Source organism: Emydura macquarii, unplaced genomic scaffold, assembly GCF_026122565.2.
Source record: "Emydura macquarii macquarii isolate MOO-44397 ecotype Brisbane River unplaced genomic scaffold, CSIRO-AGI_Emac_v2 contig_3692, whole genome shotgun sequence".
NCBI lineage: Eukaryota > Metazoa > Chordata > Testudines > Chelidae > Emydura > Emydura macquarii.
In genome coordinates this window covers 12,606,864-12,629,252 of record NW_027133829.1, presented here as the reverse complement: position 1 = coordinate 12,629,252, position 22,389 = coordinate 12,606,864, and the positions used below count along the sequence as shown (strand labels likewise).

Here is a 22,389-nt window from a genome sequence, read left to right as displayed (position 1 = left end):
TATCCTGATCGGCACAACCTCCTTTCAGCAGACAGAGATTGATAATGTTTAAGGCCGGAATGGTCCACTGAGATCATCTAGTCTGACCTCCTACATAACATAGGCCTGAGAAGCTTGCCCAGTAATTTCAGCTTCAAGCACATAGCTTCTGTTTCAGCCACAGCATATTTTTTTAGAAAGGTGTCCAGTCTTGCGTTCCCTACAATTATGGTGGGTTCTCCATCACTTGAAGGTAGGTTGTACCAATGGTCAGTTACCCTCACTGTACAAAATCTGCACCTTATTTCTAGGCTGACTTTGTCTAGCTTCAGCTTTCACCCACTGATCTCATTATGCCTTGTCTGCTAGACTAAAGAGCCATTACTATCAGAAGTCTCTTCCCCCCCCTTGTAGGTAGTTGTGGAGTGTGATAAAGTCACCTTTGAGCCCTCTCTTGGATAAACTAAATAGAGCTTCACTAGACTCTCACAGGCAGGTTTTCTAGACCTCAAGGCATTTTTGTAGCTCTTTTTTGAATGCTTTCCAGTATTTGACATTCTTTTTGGGATGTGGACATCCAAATTGGACACAGTAGTCCCGCAATGATCTCCCTAATGCAGTATGTAGATGTATTACCGCTCCCCTAACCCTGCTTGATATTTCCTTGTTTATACATCCCGGGATCACATTCACCCTCTTAGCTACAACACTGCACTGGACGCTCACGTTCAGTTTATCTGCCGTGACCACTAAGAGTATGTTTACACGGGAAAAAAAAAAAAAACAAACCTGCAGCAGAGAATCTGAGCCCAGGTCAACTGACTCGGGCTCAGGGGACTTGCACTCGGGGGCTAAAAGTAGCCATGTAGCCATCCTGGTTCTGGCTGGAGACCGGGCTCTGCAACCCTCCTCCCTCACCCTAGATATGACCTTGCATTTGGTCATAATAAAAGGCCCAGCTTATCAATAGGTCCAGTTGAGCTGTGTAACTGACCTGTCCTTTTCATTATTCACCCCTCCACCTATTTTTGTGTCATTGGCAAATACATTGAGGCTCTGGAATGGTCCCAGGGCCAGAGTCTTCATTCTGCTCAAGATGCACTCAGCACGGGAGAGGAGGAGGCCAAAGGATTTTTTGCCCATGTGGTGCCCTGTACATGAAGTATGATCAGAGCTGCTCCAGCAGCAGCCCTAGGAGCTGGGAATAGCTGGAGCACAGTGTACTCTGTGACACCCTGGTTTCTTCCACCATCTCGCTTGTCTTGGGAGCCCTTATGCAGAGAGTGTTCCCTGAGGGAGCCATTTCCACTGGGCTAACAACCCCTTCTCGCTGTCAGAATGGGATGGAAAATCTGCCCAGCCTGCAGTCTACTAGTCTCCCTCCTCTCAGTTCAGCAGTCACACTTCCCCTCAGAGTGGGTGTCACTCTGTGCTGGTAAGTGATGTCTGCGAGTGATTTTTGCCCTGTGGCGGGGGAGTTGGAATTGCCAAATGTACCAGGAAATTCCAAGTTGACGAGCCAGATTCATTGAAGCTGGTGTGGGGAGAGGGGTAGATTAGCGCCGCTGCCAGACAGGCCCCTTGTGTCCTAGTAGGGAGTCTGCCAAGGAAGGGAGATCAGACAGACAGATGTCTTGGGGGTCTCTGTTGGAGATTCCCCAGTTCTCACTGTGAGTTCTAACTGAGAGTCTCAAGTTTTAAGAAAAACACCAAAAACAAGGTTACTTACCAGTAACTGCTGTTCTTCGAGAGGTGTTGCTCATGTCCATTCCACTATAGGTGAGTGCACGCCATCGTGCACGATTCCTGGAACTTTTTTCCCCTTAGCAGATCCCATAGGGCCGGCTCTGGTGCCCCCTGGAATCCCGCACGCATGCTGCGGTATATAAGGCAGTGCCGGCCCTACGCCCCCTCAGTCCCTTCTTTATGCCAATTCCGACAGCGGGAACGGGGGGGGTGGGATGTGGAATGGACATGAGCAACACATCTCAAAGAACATCCGTTACTGGTAAGTAACCCTGTTTTTGGTGTTTTTCTTAAAACCCAGCTCCTGAAATTTATGATTAGGTGAGAACCTCAGATTTGATTTTCTTTTCTTTCAAAAGAGCAAGTTTCTAACCCTCATGGTTGTGGAGAAACTTAAAAACATTGCCTGAATGAACCCTAGAGGCTCAGAAAGCAAAGGAAAAGAACCCTAATGTAAAAATGTTGGTTTTTCTTTTAAATCTTATGATTTTTTTAAGCCCATCTCATGATTCATGGGAGCCAGTTTTATGATATTTAAAGACCTGAGGTGGTCACTACTGAGAAGGGCCATTTTAAAATCAGCTGGCATCCCCATAGGAGCACTGCAGACCAAGGCTGTATAGGAAATGCGCTGAATCCATACATCCTACCAGCCTCCATCCTTCCAGGCCCGCACTGTCTATGCCATGGACTAGCGCTGATCTGATGTACTCTCTGTACTGGCTGTTTCCCCCTACTCTGACCCTCAAAGACTTTCTGCTTAAGGGAAAGCTGCCCAAAACCACAGATTCCTAGACTTTAAGGCCAGACTTCCTATATAGCACAAGCCAAAGAGTTTCACCCAGTTAGCCCTGCATTGAACTCGGTAATGAGTCGTGAGTTGCTCTGATGACTGCGTTGCTGAGCGATGTTTGGTCACCGAGCTGATGACATGCGTCATGAATTCTCACTTAACAGAGTGGGCCAGGTGAAGGCTGCCATCTTCCATTCTAACGAGAGTATCCAACACCATGGCTACGTGTTCTGTCTAACATCACTCCCCCCCTCGATACGCCAAACTGCTGTGACACTCCGCAAATCTCAGTAAAGGAAAACAGACATCTTCCTGTCCACCAAGACCACAACGACGTGCTTCCCTCCCCCTTGCGTCTCGTCAGCTGTTCTGGGAATATTCACTTCGTCTCATGCAATCAGGCTATGATCAGGAGGAGGCTTGGAAAGCAGATTTGGCTAAACAAGACTTTAAAAACCCTAACCCTTGTGCTGGATCCCATGCAGAAGGTTCCTGGGTTCAACCCAGGGTGACTAGATGTCCTGATTTTATAGGGACAATCCTGATATTCGGGGCTTTTTCTTATATGGGTGCCTATTAGTCGTCCCTCCCATCCCCTCTCCCAATTTTTCACACTTGCCATCTGATCACCCTAGTTCAACCTTCCATGGACATCTTGGTCAACTCTGAACTGAATCTGAACCAACCATGGTAGAGGCAGCCATTTAATGCACAAAAATCATGGACTCCCTGGCATGCAAGTGTGGCTCCCCATGACAGACTATCAAACATATCACTACCTACTGCCCAATTTATAAATAGAAAGGAGGCATCACTGCAATAAATGCTGCCACTCCTGATGTAGCCACCTGACTCGATCAACTTCAGGTGAAATTGTAGTTGCTGCTCTATCCCAGCCATACGAAAGGTGAAGAACTGGAGTCATTGAAGCGTATGTTACAGAAATGCCTCCAGTCTGCATCTGAAGACACCAAGAGATGGAGAATCCACCCCTTTCCAATCACCCTTTTTAAAAATTGGTGCCTCGTTTCTAATTGACTGACTTCTGCTTCCAGCCACTGGTCTTGTTCTGCCTTTCCGCTCTAGTTAAAGAGCTCTATAGTATCCAAAGTTTTCGTCGTCTGAAATTACTTATACACTGTAATCAAGTCACTTCTTGATCTTCTTTTGGATAAATAAAACGGACTGAGATGGCCAAGTATCTCACTGCAGGGCATTTTCCCCAGCCCTGGAGTGGGAGTCAGCAGAGAACCTGGACTGAATTTAGGTGTGTGCAAGGCCGCGCCAGCTCTGGGACTCCTGGCTCAGATTCTGAGCAGCCCCTTTCTGGGCAGGCTTCCGAGTTGGACTTTATAACTTTCCAGGCTGCCGCAGGGGCCTGCGACAGAATCAGACTCTGCTCCCTCCAGGCCTGATAAACTCTACCAGTGGTTCCCCTTCGCACAAAGGTCAGGCTTGCAGTGAAACTTCACAGCAGTAGGGCTCAGACTCATGCAGGGGAGAAGGCTGGGTGTGTACCCAGCCCTCCAACACCATCCGGTTTCAAACAACCTGTCCCATAGCTACCGTCTTAAATCAACCCCACTTACTCCCCAACTGTCTCCCGCACAGCCCAACAACTGCCCCATCCAATCCATCCACTGGCTGAAACTGCTTTCCCCTGCCTCTTGTTAAAACCGAGCAGAACAGGCCACGTTTGCAGGCTCTTGTTTGGGGCGGATGCCGTGGAGGTGGGGACAGTGAGGATGGTGGATTCCGACAGCTTGGGGTTTGCTTCTTGGGCCTTGAGCCCTTCGCTCCCACGCTGAAAACACTGGTTTGTAGTGCTGACGCTAGCCAGTGTTTCGGAGGCCTTGCTCTCCTCACTGAGCAACAACTCTCACCCCAGGCTCAGAATAGTGTGGGGCTGCTGTGTGTGTGCCAGCGCCCAAGGGTTCAGGGTGTGTACTGAGGCCAGAGGGTCTGCGACCCCTGTCACATACGCTTTCCTTGAGACCAGTCTGAGTCCCTGGCTTTGCTGCCAGCCCTGCTGAAGCAGGTTGTTTGTTTGTTTGACGCACATATAAACCTCTGTATCCTTATTCAAATAAAGACTTTTTGACCAACACCTGGGCCGTTTCCTCACTCCTGTCCAGAGGGCGGAAAACGGGCCATCATGGGGAAGAGGAGAATCATTTAGTTTTTTGGAACGAGATGGAAAAGTTCCAAGATGGACTTTTCTCCATTGCATGTTTTCTAGTGTCTTCCTAGTCCAGTTTTAAACGTCCCAAGAGATGTGGCTCCCACACCGCACCTGGGAGACAGTTCTCCGTCTGGTGAGTAATGGGGCTCCTGCCCCGTCACCTCAACAACCCTTTGAGGTGTCTCACCCGCAGGAAGCGTCTCTTGAGCTTCAAATTAAATTTTCTGTTTAATTCGATCTGATTCTTCGTAATCATGTCCCCTTGGATTGTGCCCTAACCCATCCCTCTCCATCTGTAAGGTTTATGCTCGTCAGCTATTTGTAGATATGGCCCCTCCCCCTCCCCCCAAAAATTCTCTCTTAGATGAGCCGAATATATTTAGTTCTTATAATCTTTCTTTCCTGACTCTTTTCCTCCATCCTCTGCTCATTTCTGGGGTTCTTACCTGAAAATTCCTCCAGTTTTTCCAACATCTCTCTAGTAATGAGATGCCCAGAACTGCAAATAATGTTCCAGCTGGAGTCTTCCTACGGCTGTACTAGAGGAACTGTTCCTGGCTGTCCCATGACTTGAGACCTTTGCTTATGGCACCTGGGATCATACTGGCTTCTTTGTGTCTCTTGCTGCTCTCTCAAATTGCAGATTCCTACCCTCCTCACTATCGCTGCCTCCAGGTTTCTCCTTCTCAATTCCAGGGGTTTGGATAAAAATGTTGCCAGCTTTATTAGCTACGTTTTCCGATTTAAGTCTCCTTTTCTTTCCTGCCCTAGGTTCTAACACCTAGAGCCCTTCATGGTGTTTCACTAGCCTCACTGGTATTTGCAGCTCATTTGGTAATGGCTGTAAACTTCATTACTATGTTTACCCTAATCTCAGATGTTAACAAAGACCAACACCACCTGCTACTCACCATCCTCCAATTTACTGCTCATGGGTCCTTTCACCTGTAACCTTGCTGCAATTTCTTTCTCTGTGTCCCATTATTTCCCTAGGGACAGAAGGGAGATTTATCAAATCGCCATTGACCAGACCAGTCTTGGCATGGTTTCCACCATCAGGGCCACAGCCTCCTTCCTGCTACAGCACCAATCACAGGCCACCTGTAACTAGGCGAGAGCCACGAGGATGTGGCAGCGGGAGGGTCTCCTGCACAGGTGTTACAGGAGCTCCCTAAGCCCAAGTAAAGTGTTCCCATGGCTGAGTAACATCATCCTACACAAGAAATCTGCCACCCCCTGTGAGTGCAGCCTCCCTGCCAAAATCCAAGGCAGCCCCACTGGTGCTCAGAAACCACAGCAATTTCCTCCTTTCCTGCTCTTCAGACCCAGGGCACCTACCTTCTCTATTGCTGCAGAATCCTGCAAAGCCCTTTTGAAACATTGTGCCTTTTGCTTTTGTCCTGCAAGTGTTAACAGAAGCTGGTGCCTGCTGCATCATTTCGTATCTGATGAAGTTAGCACCTGTACAAAGCACAACTGGAGACAATTCCTGCTCCTGAGAGCTTATCACCCCCGAGAGAAGGTGAAAAGCTGGGCCATGGGGGCAAGGAGTTAAATTAGGGAAGGAAGAAGGAGATTGACATATTAAATGTATATTTATTCCTTTTCCATGGATGTCTGGGCCTCCCCGAAATAGGTCCCTGTGAGTTTGAAGGATCTGGCTTTCCACAGAATGGGGCCCTAACTGAGGTGCAGGGTGGAGGCTGGTGCTTTGCAATGGGAAGTAACTGCATACCTTGGAGGGGCGGGTGCAGCATGGGAGAAGACACCTACACCCGAGCAGGAGAAGAATACACGGGCCTGGTGCAGTGAGGGAGGGTATAATGTGGAACAAGATTTAGAGGCTGGTGCAGAACTGTGCTCAGCTGGGTCTGTTGGGAGCAGGAAATGTGGCAGGACTGACCCAGCCAAATGAATTTCTAATGACAGCTGGAGCGAGGAGGATACTCCCACTGCTCCTGGTGCTGTTGGCTGCAGATTTCTCTTTAGAAGCGATAAACGGCCATTCCCCAGAATCACCCTGTCCTTACCTGGAAAATCATTGCAGAATGATGGAGGAGATGGAGCCCAGAAAAGTACTCCCTGGAACCCCAGGGTGTGAGGAACAGGGGCCGAGCGGGAGCCCTTCACCAGCACTGGGGTGTGGACAAGTGTTTTCTGGGGTGGCGGGGCATGGGTGTTACGCAAGGGACCTTTCTCAAGGAGTGCCCAGATGGTTCCTTACGCTGTCTGCGCCTGTCTAAGAGAGGCAGTTTGCTCTGTGTGCTGGGGAGCAGGGATGGCCCATGGAGGACCTGCTGGGTCAGCAGCGCCTCGGGGCAGGAGTTCCAAACCTAGGACTGACCCAGTGAATAGCTCTGAAATGCCCCATGCTGCACTGCGAACAGGCCACAGGCCTTGGTGAGCACTCTTTCCCTCCCCCAGGAGCAAGAGGGAGTGACTGGGAGGACAGCACCTCCATCTCCATGGGGACCAGGGAGGGAGGGCCATGAAGTTCCAGGCCGACTGGCAAATTCTTCTTGTCCACAGATACTTCTGCTTCGCTCTGTTTTTATGACCCGGTTTTTGGCTCCTCTGCTCACTAAGGAAGCAGCACAGCACGGTGACTGGAGCTTTGGGAACACTGGGTCTGTGCTAAGCTTCCGCCCTGACTTCCAGGGGAGACGCCAGTCTCCTCTATAAAGCACTTTGGGACCCATAGAGGAGAAGAGCCAGCTGGTATTACTGGCAAGTGCTGTGAAGGCCAAGTCGATGTCCCGCCCTGAGGGACATGGTCTCTGAACAGGGCTCCTCTTGCATTTGGTTTCCCTCTTCCGTTCTCTTTCTCGCTTCACAGGCTGACAGACAAGGGCGCTCCCGGCCTGCTCTTCTCAGACAGGCTGCTGTGTCTCTTGCCAGAGTAGCCAGCTGTCCAGCCCTGAGCTTCTCCTGCACTGACAGTCAGTGGCTTCAGGGCCCTGTTTACCATCCAGTTAATAAATGAACAGGAATCAGTGAAACTTTCCAAATGCAGAGTGCTGCCTCTGAAATGATCCTGGCTCCAGGGTGGGGGCAGCCCTCAGACTAAAGCTCAGAGCTGGAAAGCATTCCACGCTGTGCGGGGCATTCACAGCCCCGTTCCAGAGACGCTTTCCCCCAACCCCAGGCCCCACCGCCCTGCAGGTGCAGTGGGCTGGCACTTGGCTGTGAAACTGGAGAGAGCTGGTTTGAGTTTGCACTTTAGTTCCTGTGAGGCAGGGCGTGCTGAGATCTGAGCTAGTCCCAGTGCAAGACGCCGGGAGAGGATGTCTCAGCTGCTCTGGCCACTAGTAAGATTCCTGCTTCTGTTCAAAGCAGCCGCCTCTGTGACCTTCTTCCACCACCGTTATGAGCAGCTGGTGCAGGCCCTGTTCAGTGTGCACAATGAGTGTGCCGATGTCACCAGGATTTACAGCATTGGGCGCAGTGTCCAGGGGAGACATCTCTACGTCCTGGAATTCAGTGACCACCCTGGAATCCATGAACCCTGTAAGTACTGAATGAGGAGCGGTGCCTGGGGAGGCCCTTTACTGGTGCAGGCTGCTGTTTGTGCCACGTAAACCCCCGCCCCACAGACTGCCCTATACGGTACAGGTTGTGGGGCCAGACTCCTCCCTGACACCCCCAGTGACGTCACTGTCAGACCAGGATCTGGGGCTTTCCTGCCAGCCCTGGACTGTGCTGTGCCCAGCAGCCTCCCCATTCAGCCCAGCCCAGCTGAGGAGCCACATGATGCCCAAATCAGCAAATCAGTTAGTCGGAGCCCATGGAGGCAGGGGGTGGCAGACATGGGGGTTGGCAGGGACCAAAAGGCCTATGGCCATGGAGACAGCTAGGGATGACCTTTGCACATGTCCCAATGCACATGGGGAGAAGCCTTAGCCCAGTCAAGCACATTAACTGGGGCTCTGGTTTTTAAACCCAAATGAATTTAATGATGACGATGCCGACTGGAATTCCCATCACATTTCTCCATTTCACTAGCCCAGGTGGCACTTGGCAAGTTTTCACACCACCGTGATCCACCCAGGACACTGTGCTAGGTAGATGTAATCTGTGAGGGGGGGAGCAAAGGCAAGGCTCCCCCCACCACCAGGCTGGGCTGGCAAAGTCTGTGATGGGATGGACTGGACAAACCCCCACAGGGCACTGGGCTGTCTGTGATGGGAGGGTGGGGACAGGCCATAGTGTGGGACTGAAGTCGTGCCATACAGAGGGCTGTGAATAATGCCACAGCATGGTGGAGATGCGGCACTCTTCCATCACCCTCACCGTGTCCCACCAACGATGAGCAGCGGGCCTGTCCGGGGAGGCAGCCAGGGAAGCCAAACCAGCTGCAATGTTTCATGCTTATAACATCACAGCACTGAGCTGCATCGATCGTGAAAACAATCATCTGTTTATCATCAAAGGCTAAGATTTAAGAACGGGTGAGTAAAGCTAACGAGAAGGATAGGTTACATATAAAACAAAAAGTATAAGATGCTTCTTAGAGTTTAAACTTGACTTTAATAGACTAAAATCTTTGTCTAAAACAGTTTCTCACCTAAAGCAATCTCTCAGCATAATTAATCAACGTGGCTAAGGGCAAATGTTCATGAATGCAGAAGCATTGTCCTTTTTTGCTTCATAGAATCATAGAGGGTGAGGGTTGGAAAGGACCTCAGGAGGTGTCTAGTCCAACCCCCTGCTCGAAGCAGGACCCACCCCAACTAAATCATCCCAGCCAGGGCTTTGTCAAGCTGGGCCCTAAAAACCTCTAAGGATGGAGATGCCACCACCTCCCTAGGTAACCCATTCCAGTGCTTTGCCACCCTTCTAGTGACAAAGCTTTTCCTAATATCCAACCTAGACCTCCCCCACTACAACTTGGGACCATTGCTCCTAGTTCTGTCATCTGCCACCACTGAGAACAGCCTAGCTCCATCCTCCCTGGAACCCCCTTTCAGGTAGTTGAAGGCTGCTATCAAATCCCCCCTCATTCTTCTCTTCTGCAGACTAAAAAGGCCTAGTTCCCTCAGCCTCTTCTTATAGATCATGCGCTCCAGCCCCCTAATCATTTTTGTTGCCCTCCACTGTACTCTTTCCAATTTGTCCACATCATTCCTGTAGTGGGGGCCCAAAACTGGCCTCACCAGTGCCGAATAGAGGGAATAATCACTTCCCTCGATCTGCTGGCAATGCTCCTACTAATGCAGCCCAATATGCTATTAGCTTTCTTGGCAACCAGAGCACACTGCTAACTCATATCCAGCTTCTTGTCCACTGTAAACTCTAGGTCCTTTTCTGCAGAACTGCTGCCTAGCCAGCCCAGTCTGTAACTCTGCATGAGATTCTTCCATCCTAAATGTAGGACTCTGCACTTGTCCTTGTTGAACCTCATCAGATTTTTGTTGGCTCAATCCTCCCAGTTTGTTTAGGTCACTCTGTATCCTATTCCTACCCTCCAGCATATCTACCACTCCCCCCAGCTTAGTGTCATCTGCAAACTTGATGAGGTGCAAGCCACTCCATCTTCCAGATCATTAATGAAGATGTTGAACAAAACTGACCCCAGGACCAACTCCTGAGGCACTCTGCTTCTTACCAGCTGCCAACTAGACATTAAGCCATCAATCACTACCCATTGAGCCTGACGATCTAGCCAGATTTCTATCCACCTTATATATAGTCCATTCATTCAACCCATTCTTCTTTAACTTGCTGGCAAGCATACTGGGGAGACCATTTCAGAAGCTTTACTAAAGTCAAGGTATATCACGTCCACCACTTTCCCCACATCCACAGAGCCAGTCACTTCTTCGTAGAAGGCAATCAGGTTGGTCAGGCATGACTTGCCCTTGGTGAATCCATGCTGACTGTTCCTGATCACCTTCCTCTCCTCCAAGTGCCTCAAAATATATTCCTTGAGGACCTGCTCCATGATTTTTTCAAGGACTGAGGTGAGGCTGTCAGATCTGTAGTTCCCCGGATCCTCCTCCTCCCCTTTTTTGAAGATGGGCACTGTATTTGCCTTTTTCCAATCATCCGGGACTTTCCCCAGTCACCACGAGTTTTCAAAGATAATGGCCAATGACTCTACAATCACATCAGCCAACTCCCTCAGCACCCTCAGATACATTGCATCTGACCCCATGGACTTGTGCATGTCCAGGCTTTCTAAATAGCCCTGAACCTGTTCTGTCAGCACTGAGAGCTGCTCACCTCCTCCCCATTCTGTGCTATCCAGTGCAGTAGTCTGGGAGCTGACATTGTCTGTGAAGGCAGAGGCAAGTGAAAGATAAAAAAGGTGTCTTTTGCCTTTCTCTGATTCCCCCAAAGTTCATTGTTTTTGTCCCCAGAATCAGGCTGACCCCAATAATGCCTTCCAGGGGTGCTGGTTCCAAGTTGTCTTTGTGTACGCCTGTTGACTCCATATGCAAAAATGGGCTTCCATTGTATTGGCTTACAGTGTTTAATTGACAGATCTGCCAGCAAAACAGGTGAATCAACTTCCTTTGTCTGTCTCAAAACATGTTTGTCATCCTGCCTTGATGTAGACTTTAAACCATATGTTTAATACATATACACAGCTTCTTAAATAGCTTCCATCTATACATCTGGTCCTGATGCTGAGGCTCAGTATGCCATAAGCTTTTATTAGATACCTCACGTGACCCTTTTTGGATAAATAGTATGAAAGCAAAATGTCACCTGTAATGGGGGTGTCAGGCCTGATAGGAATTGCTCTTACAGAACAGCGACCCCTTTGCCATTGGGCACTGAGGCACTCTTAGGGTCACAGGTACGGTGTCTGCTCTGCAGACAAAACCCATCACATTTAGATGGGATTGGCGGTTCCAAACCTGGACTGGAGGAAGGTGATTCTCCTCTGGGTGAGAGGCTTTGTTTGTCTGTCTGTCTGTCTGACTCAAAGAAGTCCCAGGTGTTGGGGAGATTGGAACCACCACCTGTGCTTCATGCCAGTTTCTTCCTGGCTGGTGAAATCATGGAGGGGATGCTGTATCCGCTAACTGCAGACTGTCAGCACCGCCTCTGGGCACTGGACGCTGAGGTACCAGCACCCTTACCAGGAAGCCGCCGAACACTGATGGCCTCATACCTACTTCCTACCCTGCTCTAGCCTGTTGGGGTATGTCTAGTAGGGGTGAACTCTGCCTATGTCCCAGTGCCCATGGGGAGCAGCCACGCCCGAGCCCGAACGGCTACACCCCAATTAAACAGCCCTTTAGCCCGAGCCCTCTGAACCCCCGTCAGTTTAAGTGCCGTGTAGCTGCACCGTGGGGGAGGGGTGGGGAGAAAGCTGTGGAGCAGTTTATGGTGATGCAGCGCTGCAGGCACTAGAGCTCAGAGTGCCCTGGGCCTGCGTGTGGCAGGGAGACGGCCCTGGTCCTGAGAGTCAGGGAATTCAGCCCTTGGGTCCGCGCTGATTCTTGTATTTCTTGTATAATGGCTGCACTTTGGAGGCCAGGATTAGAATTCAAAATGACCTCGATGGAGGATTGGTCTGAAATCAACAAGATGAATTCAGTAAAGACGAGTGGAAAGTACTGCACTTAGGAAGGAAAAATCCAATGCCCAACCAGGAAATGGGGCTAACTGGCCAGCTGACAGTGCTGCTGAAAAGGGTCTGGGGGTTAGAGTGGATCACAAACGGAGTCCACAATGTGATGCAATTGTGGAAAAGGCTAATATCATTCTGGGGTGAATTAACAGGAGTGCCATATGTGAGACATGGGAGGTAATTGTCCCGCTCTGCTTGGCAGCCACTGGTGAGACTTAGCTGGAGTTCTTTGTGCAGAGCGTGGCGGCATGTTTCAGGAAGGCTGTGGAAAAATTGGAGAGTTCAGGGAGGAGCAACAAAAATGATCAAAGGTTTAGAAAACCTGACCTACGGGGAAAGACTGTTCAGTCTTGCGAAAAGCAGACTGAGTGCGGGGGGACCCGAAGACAGTCTTCAACCCTGTTAGGGACTGTGCTAAAGAGGCTGGGGCTCATCAATGGTTCTCCCTGGCCACTGCAGACAGGAGAAGAAGCAAAGGGCTCAGTCTGCAGCAAGGCAGAGTGTGTCAGACACTAGAACTGTTAAGGGAGTTAAGCTGTGGAATAGGCTTCACCATCAGTGGAGGTTTTTAAGCCCAGGTTGGACAAACACCCACTGGGATGGTCTAACTATACTTGGTCCTTCCTTCGTGCAGGGGGCTGGACTTGTGCGCTTGTCCAGACCTACATTTCTATGAGTCTATGATGTGTTTACCCATACGGTCCCGGGGGTGGCTGCGGAGCCAGGCAAGTCTGGCTAGTGATTTGCTTGGCAGCTACTGTTCTTTCCTCCTGGAGGAGTGCCAGAGGTGGGTTTGGGGCACTTCGCTCTCTTGTGATGGGTGCTGCCCTGCCCCCTCCCTTGTTCACTGTGTTCTCTGCCTCTGGAGGAGGTAAAGAAGTGGCTTCTGGCCTACACATTTGGCCTGTTTCTCATCAGATGCTTTGCCTTCCCTGGCTGGCTGAGTTTAGTGTCTGGGTAAGCGCTGGCCCTGATGACTACTAGGAAATTCGAAATAGTGTAGCATTCAGCATCCCATTTGGTGCCATGGATGTATGGCACCTAGATACCGGGATCTGTCTGGCTACCTGTGCAATTCAGGCCCTATCTTTGGCTAATAAATCCCACTTTCTCCCCAGGCCAGCCCACCAGCTGGATTTGAACGCTGGAAGCTGAGGGGAGGCTGCTCTCAATAGGGGACCCATGCAATAACCTGACAAAAGCAGCCTGTGCTAACCTTCAGGCTGCACAGAGAGTCTGGACTGTTCATTCGTCCATTGCACAAATGGAAATATAAGTCAGATACAATAATGTCTGCATAGCACTGAGCCAAACCCCAGGGGCTTTGACAGCTTGTTCTCCAGCTCCTTGGGGGCTGATTGATGGCAAAGCTAATGAACAAAGGGCGCTGGACAAAAAGAACTGTGGGATTTTGCATCTATGCTTTGGTGCCAGGAGATGTAATATCATCACCCTAAATGCACATTGCCTTTGTGCTAGTGTGGGAGCTCTGGCCCTTTGCTTCGCTGCTCGCCTTCTGGGCTACCCCCAGGGCTGTGGCAAAACCCCAGGGCCGAAGAGTTAAATGTGGTGACCCTGCGGCCTATTGTTTTTATGAAGTTCACTCATATTCCCAGAGCATTTTATACACGTAAATATACATGTGAACAAAACGTTGTGTCTCCTAAAATCCAATGCACTGAACTCATCGTTAACTGCCAGCAGTGACATTACCTGAGTCAGAGCGATAAGACCGAGCCCACTGCAGCAGTGGTGGTGAGTGCGCAGACAAAGGGGAAGGAAGACATGTTTGTATTGCGGGTGCCATGCAGAAGCAAATTAGTTGGGTCAAAACGTGTCATTTTTAGCAGCTGACGCTAATGCTCCTGTAACTGTCATCCCCTGCCTGCTTAGCAAATAACTCTGCTGACCTCAGAAGCAGTTATCCATCTAGCCTGGGGACCTATAGTGACTTTATTCTCCCCACAACTCCTTCAAGCCCCATCATTCCTATGAGCAGAGTGTCCACCTCACAGCCGTGGCAGAGAGTCTCCTGTGGAGGTGGGATAGCAGAGCTTGCGCTCGCACTCTAACACTAGAGGTGTGGACATTGCGTGCATAGAAGTGTGCTCTGAAGCCTAGGGAGGAGGGGTGGGAAGCGCGCTGTCGGCACGGGCTGCCACGCACTGTGCAGACGTACCCCTGCCACCCACACACTCAGTGCACCCCTGCTGCTTACCTCCCCCGGTGACATTATCCCTGTGAACTGAAGGAGATGAAACCATTCTCTGCAGTGCGGAAAACCGTGCTGCGCACCCAGTCCCTGGAGCAGTGTCCTGGCATTTGTGACGGTGTGCAGTTTGACCCGCAGTCTCTCCTGCCAGTGTCAAAATCCGACTGTTTTCATTCACTTGCCCACTAGCTCTTGCCTGTGCTGGGGTGCTCCAGTTCAGCCCTGTATTCGGTCACCGGTTCTTGCCTGGTGGTGGAAAGACATTTCCCTCGCTCAAGTAATGGCTGACTTTCCAAAGTCAGGCCTTTCCATACAGGCCTGATTCCCCAAGGCGCCTGCACTTCCCCACTGCCCTGCGGGTCAGTGACGGCTGCTGGGCTGAGTAGCTCTGAGACCAGGCTCTGATTGTCCTTTGACAATGTCAGCCAGCAAAAGATGCCTTCACTAGCACTGAACCTGCCAAGGGACAGGCAGTCTTGCATGGGCCCCGTGACCTCCACAGATCTCTGTTATGTACTGTCACTCTCACCAGGGGTGAGCCTGTGGGGCACAAGGAGCTCCAGGGCAGTGAACGCCAGCCCACGCCCGGTGCAGGACAGAGGGAGCACAGAGCAACGGTTCCCAAGCTGGGTGCAGGACCCCTGGAGGGGCACCAAAGATTACGGAGGGGGGGTCCATAAGGCTTCAGTAATAGTGAGGTCCTAGCCGCCCCCCGAACTCCGTGCCAGGCACAGCAGCCTTGAGCTCTGTGCCAGCCGGAGTGGAGGAGCAGCCCCCCCGCACCCTTCACCAGCTGGGCACCCGGCCAGAAGGGGCAGCCCCACACTGGTTGGGGCGTGGAGCAGCTCCAGCCAACCTGCCAGGGCCTGCCACTTCCATTACCCTCCGTCCATGAGGGATGGGCAGAAGCGGGGGTGTGGGGTGGCGGCTGTGCCAGGGAAGGCTTAGCTTCTTACTCAGGTCAGAGTCAATCATTATTATAATTGATGTAGCTTAGTGTTGTTATGATATGTCGTGACACAGGTTACATCTGCTCATGGTGGGTGGCGGGGCAGGTGAGGGCGGGGGGCGTGTGTTTTACCGCGTGTTAACTCGTGGGGTTTTTACGATATGTCGTGACACAGGTTACATGTGTTCATGGCGGGTGGCGGGGTGGAGGGTCATGTGTTTTACCGCGTGTTAACTGGTGGGGTTTTTACGATATGTCGTGACACAGGTTACATGTGTTCATGGCGGGTGGCAGGGCAGGCGGAGGGGGTGTGTGTTTTACTGCGTGTTAACTAGTGGGGTTTTTACGCTATGTCTTTACAGAGGTTACATGTGCTCATGGTGGGTGGTGGGGCAGGTGAGGGCGGGGGGGGGGGGGCGTGTGTTTTACCGCGTGTTAACTCGTGGGGTTTTCAGTCAAAAAGGTTGGGCCCACTGGAGAGGGCTTAACAGAGGCAGTGCGAGAGTGGCGTTACAGTAAAGAATTTGGAGCTAGTCCAAGGCTGGGAGCTTGAGTTTATCCTGCGGTTTAATTTAAAGTGTCCTGAGGCTTGTGAAGTCAGGAATGTGACATGCACTCAGCACAAACAGGGAAGGGGAGTTCTGGAGCCAAGGGCGAGCCAGGAGCGAATAGCTTGCTCTTCATGGAGTTTGAGCCACTGACTCCCCTGCTCTCTCTGTATCAGACTGGTGACACCCCTGCAGGTTCAGCGCAGCGACACCCCCATGTTTGGGCCCCCGAGAAGTAACGCTCCTGCACCTGCCCTCCCGGCCCCAGTGTCTGAGCAGTGACACCCCCACCCACCTGCCTGCCAGTACTAGAGCTCTGACCCTCTGTTCTCTGTGCTAGGCTGCATTTCTTGTCCTAGTCTGATGCTGAGCAGATGTTCAACAGCCACTGCGTTCTGCTGTGGAGGTGGCAGCAGCTCAGTGGTGGGCCCTGCTTTCTGGGGAGTCCCTAAGCAGGCTGCTCCTGCAGAGCTGGGGCAGTGGAGGCATGTGCAATGTCAGAGAATGATGCTGCTCTTATTGAGTTTACTTACTAAATGAGAGAGAGCATTATTTACTTCTCTTAGTATCCAGGAGCCCCAGTCATGGACCAGGTCCCCCACTGTGCTAGTGGCTGTACAAACACAAATCATTTATCTCATTTGTTGGTTCTGCTGAAAGGTTTCACTGGGTTGACTTTTTGCACTTTGGAGCCAGATACTCATGGAGAGTATCTGGCACCTCTCCATATCTCAGCCCCCACCCGCCCTGTTTATGGTGTCACTGGGTCTCTTGCTTTTCTCAGTGGAGCCGGAGTTCAAGTATGTTGGGAACATGCATGGAAACGAGGTTCTGGGCAGGGAGCTGCTGCTCCAGCTCTCGGAGTTCCTGTGCGAGGAGTATCATCGGCGGAATGAACGGATCATGCGGCTCATCTGGGACACACGTATCCACATTCTGCCCTCCATGAACCCAGATGGATATGAAGTGGCTGCCAACCAGGTACCAGGCAAGCATTCTCCTCATCTTACCTGGCAGGGGCATTTCATGCCCTTGTGCGGTAGGACCCCACTGTCTCCTCCATCATTAATTGCTAAGGATGAGTAGAAAAGAATAGCACAAGAACGTAGGGACAAAAACTATGAGTTACGCCTAGCAAGGACATAAAAGGCAATAAGAGATTTTATAAATCCATTAAGAGCAAAAGAAAGAAGAAGGAAAGTGTAGGTCCACTATTTAAGGGGGGAAGAAGAGCTAATAACATGACATCAAAAAGGCTGAGATGTTTAATGCCAATTTTGCTTCCAATCTTCACTTAAAAAAAAGGTTAATGGTGACCAGATACTTAACACAATTAACATTAATAACAAGGGGGAAGGAACACAAAGCAGAGTAAGGAAAGAACTGGCTGAAGAATATTCAGATACGTTAGATGTATTCAAGTTGGCAGAGCCTGATGAAATTCATCCTAGGGCACTTAAAGAACTGGCTGAAGCAATCTTAGAACAGTTAGCGATTATCTTCAAAATCTCTTGGAGGATGGGTGAAGTCCTAGAGTCCTGGGGAAGGGCAAACACAATCCCTCTCTTTAAAAAGGGGAACACACGGAATTATCCTGGTGAATTATAGGCCTGTCAGCCTAACTGAATACTTGGACAGGTACTGGAACAAATTATTAAGCCTACAGTCTGTACCTAGGAGATAATAGAGTAATAAGGAACAGCCAACATGGCTTTGTCAAAAACAAATGGTGCCAAACCAACGTTCTTTGACAGAGTTACTGGCCTGGTAGATGCGGGGAAGCTTTAGACAAGACATAATCTTGATTTTATGCAGGCTATTGACACAGACCCAAATGATATGTTCATAAATAAACTAGGGAAATGTGGTCTAGATGAAATGACTATGAGGTGGATATATAACTGATTGAGAAACCATACTCAAAGATTAGTTATCGATGGTTCACAGTCAAACTTGGAGGATGTATCTAGTGGGGCCCAAAGAGGTCAGTCCTGGGTCTGGTACTAGTCAATATTGTCATTAATGACTTGGATAATGGAGTGGAGAGTTTGCTTATAAAATTTATGGATGACACCAACTGGGAGGCACTGCAAGCACTTTGGAGGACAGGATTAAAATTCAAAATGACCTTGAAACAGGAGAATTGGGTACTACACTTAGGAAAAATCAAATGCACACTGTGATGGGGTGTCTGCCCCCAGCCTGGCACTGTAGGGGTTAAAAGCAGCTGAGAGAGGCTGCCTGGTTAGCAGCCAATAGGAGAGGAGCTGGGAGGAACAGCCAATCAGGACCCAGCAGGCCCATATAAAAGGAGCTGCAGAGCAGAGCAGTCACTGCTTGGAGCTTGGGGAGGGAAGGCTGTGTCTCTTGTAGGCTGAGAGGCCTGCAGCACCTGAGATAAAACTACTGGCAGGGACTGAGGGAGCCAGAGGAGCTCCTGGCTGGCTGCTGAGGGTGGCTAGTAGCAGGCCCTGGGGATGGGCGAAGAAGGTGCTTGGGCTGGGGAGAAGTGGCCCAGGGAGACAGCAGCAGGGAAAGGAATTTGAGGCGCAGCAGGAAGCTGCAATCCCCAGGGTCCCTAGGATCTGGAATAGTGGATGGGCCTGTGTCCCTTCCCCCCACCCACCCCCACTCACCGCTGGGGAAGTGACAAAATAAGTTGCTGCAGGAGCCACTGAGGGAGTGGCTGGACAAGACACTGAGGAAAGTGGCTGGATTACTGAGGAGCCAAACCTCCTGTGGAAGGTGGGAACATGGATTGTGACTAGGCCGGAGGGCTGAGTCACGAAGAGGTCGCTATGGGTCCTGATAGCTGCAAGAAGGGCTACAGGTGAACTGGGGGAAGGAGTGACGGTGCGCAGACCATGGGCATCAGCCTGGAGTTAATCCCCAGACGAGCAGCAGGAGGTGCCAGTCCGGCAGTGAGCGGCGCGAACCTGTGGCACACAACTGCACAGTGGGGAATAGCTAGCGAGGCAGTAGCACTGCTGAAAAGGATTTGGGAATACAATGGGTCACGGAGTGAATATAAGTCAACGTGTAATGCAGCTGCAAAAGAGGCTAATGCCATTTTGGGGGCAGAAAGATCGTATGGAAGCCGTGAGGTAATTGTCCACTGTACTTAGCACCGGTGAGACTTCAGCGGGAGCACAGTGTCCAGTTCTGGGCACCACACTTTAGGAAAGATGTGGAAAAATGGGAGAGCGTACAGAGAAGAGCAACAGAATGTTAAAAGGTTTAGAGACGCTGAGCTCTGAGGAAAGATTTTTTTTAAAATGCATGTTTAGTCTTAAGAAAAGCAGAGTGAGTGGAGCTGTGAGCATTCAAAAACATGAGGGCTGTTCTAAAAGGGACAATGATCAATTGTTCTCCATGTCCCCTGAAGGTAGCACAAGAAGCAATCCACTTAATCTGCAGCAGGGGAGATTTAGGTTAGTTAATAGGAAAAGCCTCACACCGCTCAGAGTATTTAAACTCTGGAACAGGCTTCCAAGGCAGACTGTGGAATCCCGGTCAGTGGGAAATTTTTAAGAGCAGTTGGACAAACACCTGCCGGGGATGGGCTAGGTTTACTTGGTCCTGGGGACCATTGGGCCTTTAGCACATATCACCCCTCCCTGGAGCTCTGAAACACCCAGGTCCTCAGCCTGCAACTTACCTCACTTGGGCCCCTCCCCGTTGTCTCTGTTATTGCTGCCATTTGTGGACTTTACAGACAATAGCAAGTCCCCAGAGCCCTCTCTGTTTTGTTTGTATTTCAGTTTCCCAGAGCTCAGCTAGCTCTGATCTGCATCTGCCCCTCTGAGTGACAGACTGAGAGCTGACCGGGAAACCTGCTGCCTTCCCTTATTCTTGCTCTGCACTGAGTGGGCTGGTGTCAGATATTAAAGGTGCCAAAAGCCATTTGCACTGTCAGTGGATTGTACAGAAACCCTGGACCTGGACATCGGACTAACCCTCCCCAGAAGTTACAGGCACTGGGGCAGCTCTGCCCTTGCTAAATCCCACTGCAGTTAGGGTGGGAGGGTAGACCATGGCCCCCAGGCTGAGTAGGTGAGTGGTGCATGTAAGGGGACACCTCTCTGCTGCCCAAGAGTTCCTGATGCAGCAGGGCAAACTGGCAGCTGAGAAGTGTGACCGAGCAGGATGGGAGGAAGGGTGTTCTGGTGGCTAACGCTCCCCTACTGGGAGTCGGGAGGCCTGTGGCCACCAGTTACGCTGGCCCAGCCAAGCTGTGCTCAGTGCTGAATCAGCAAGGTGTTAAGTGTGAGGAGAAAGTAGCTTTCCCCCCATCCCATGGTTCCCCAGATGAAGCTGCTCCAGCCCCCAGCATGACTGGAGCAGCCCTAATCTGCTAGGAAGACAGGAATGGCCAGACCAGCGCAGAGGTAAGGTCCATTGTCACAGGGTAACATGTCCCTTTCAGGCAGGATGGGCCCAGTCTCCTTGTGCCCCAGCTAAGTAGCTGTTTCCCCTGGGGGAAGGGGCGTCAGCTGACACCTTATTGCTCACCTGGGCATTCTAAAAAGACTTGGAGAACTCAGTCTGGGAGTGGAACCACAGGGAGTGGTGTGCTCTTGTGAAAGGTTTTGAGCCAGGGTCTGTAGGTGGCTGAGCGTCCAGGGGACCTGAGCTTAGTGTTCTGTAGTGGAGCAGGGAAAGACCAAAGGTAGCCTAGAAAAGGGCTGTGAACAGAGCCCAAAGGTTGGGTTGAAGAGACGCCCACAAAGAGCAGAAGAACTTGGGTTGCTTGGGACTTTTTCATTGACCAGCTGGTACCCTGAAAGGGTTGGTTGGTTGTGACTTGGCTGGAGGGCCAAGTCACAGCTCCAGCACTGACCCATGAGCATGGAGTTTATTAAAAGAGCCCTGAAGAAGAGGGAAACTGAGGTAGGGTGCTGCAGAGCCACCCTAGGCCAGGAGGGGGTGGTTGGGTGCTGGCTGCTTTTTTAACATCCATCTAATCCAGTCTCCTGTGCCTGACACTGGCAGCACCACCCACCAGAAGAAAGTGGACAAACTGCCCTGCAGTTGGCAGATGTGGGATAATCTGCACCCTGGAAGGTCTCATCCTGATCTCTAATGGGTAAAGATTGGCTTCAAGCCCAGAGCAGGAGGATTGAATCTCCCTTCCATGATTTTTGTTGGCATTAACCACTCTAACTCTGGATGCAGACAGCAAAAACAAGTTTCCATCAAATAAATGTAAATAATGTTAGTGGTGGCACGATGCCTAGTATTCAGGTGCAATTTCCCTCTCCCTCCTGGAGTTCATCCCAATCTTCTGGCACTGTTAAACATGGTCTCTTGGCATGGGAGTCAGGATGTTCTAGTCATGGCTCTGTCATTGACTGCTCTGTGTCCTTGGGCAAATTGCTTACTCAATCCATGCCTCAGTTTCCCCTTCTGGGAAATGGAGATAATGATACTGACGCTTCTTTGTACAATGCTTAGCAAGTGCTATTTATTCCCATCGCCAGCCGTGGTGAGCTCAATTACTGCTGAAGAGCAATTACCTTCTGTAGTGTTTGGAATGTACCCAGGCTCTGCACACTCGGTGCTGGAATGTGAACCTGCACGCTCCCTCACAGGGGTTTATATGCCTTCTCCCTCCAGGGCCCGGATGCCATTGGGTACCTGACGGGCAGGAACAATGCCAATGGAGTTGACTTGAACCGCAACTTCCCTGATCTCAACACATTCATGTACTACAATGAGAAAAATGGTGGCCCTAATCACCACATCCCCCTGCCGGTCAACTGGAAAAGCCAGGTATGGACCAGGGATTTCCAGCAATTCAGGATTGCTCCACCACCACCCCATGGAGAAACACCTACCCCTGCTCTGTAACGTGCGCACCCCCTCCTCCGAGAAACACCTCCCCCTGCTCTGTCACGCGCACATAGAAACACCTACCCCTGCCCTGGCCTCCGAGAAACACCTCCCCCTGCTCTGTCACGCGCACACCCCCCCCGAGACACACCTATCCCTGCTCTGTAACGTGCGCACCCCCCTTCTCCGAGAAACACCTCCCCCTGCTCTGTAACGCGTGCACCCCCTCCTCCGAGAAACATCTTCTCCTTTATGGGGGCAGCAGGCTGGGGTCTGTTGTCTGAAGAAGACTGAAACACAGTTTGAGTCACAGGGCGTTAGGAGCAGTCGCCCATTTCATTGTGCACCCAGAGGGCTATCAGTGACTCCACAGTCTCCCTGATAAGTCTGCATTGGAAAAGTGCTTTTGTCCAAAAACTACTCTGACTTTGGGGGGGGATTTGAAAGCAATTAGTCAGAAATGAGATTTAACAACACTTCTGCTTTCTAATGGTTTGAATCCCTCTGCCTAAAAACTCTGTATGTAGCATTTACAGCCAGCCTACGTACTTCAAACAACTGGCGCC

At 50.8% G+C, this 22,389-nt stretch overlaps 1 protein-coding gene across 1 annotated transcript in view; it reads left to right on the top strand.

The window, feature by feature from the left end:
* Nucleotides 1-7,814: 7,814 nt before the first annotated feature.
* Nucleotides 7,815-22,389, top strand: part of CPN1 (carboxypeptidase N subunit 1) — a 32,948-nt gene continuing 18,373 nt past the window's right edge. The window contains exons 1-3 of the mRNA XM_067537026.1: nt 7,815-8,207; nt 16,776-16,972; nt 21,608-21,763. Of these exons, the coding sequence (XP_067393127.1) occupies nt 7,985-8,207; nt 16,776-16,972; nt 21,608-21,763 (576 nt within the window). The 5' untranslated portion in view covers nt 7,815-7,984. The remainder of the gene's footprint in view (nt 8,208-16,775; nt 16,973-21,607; nt 21,764-22,389) is intronic.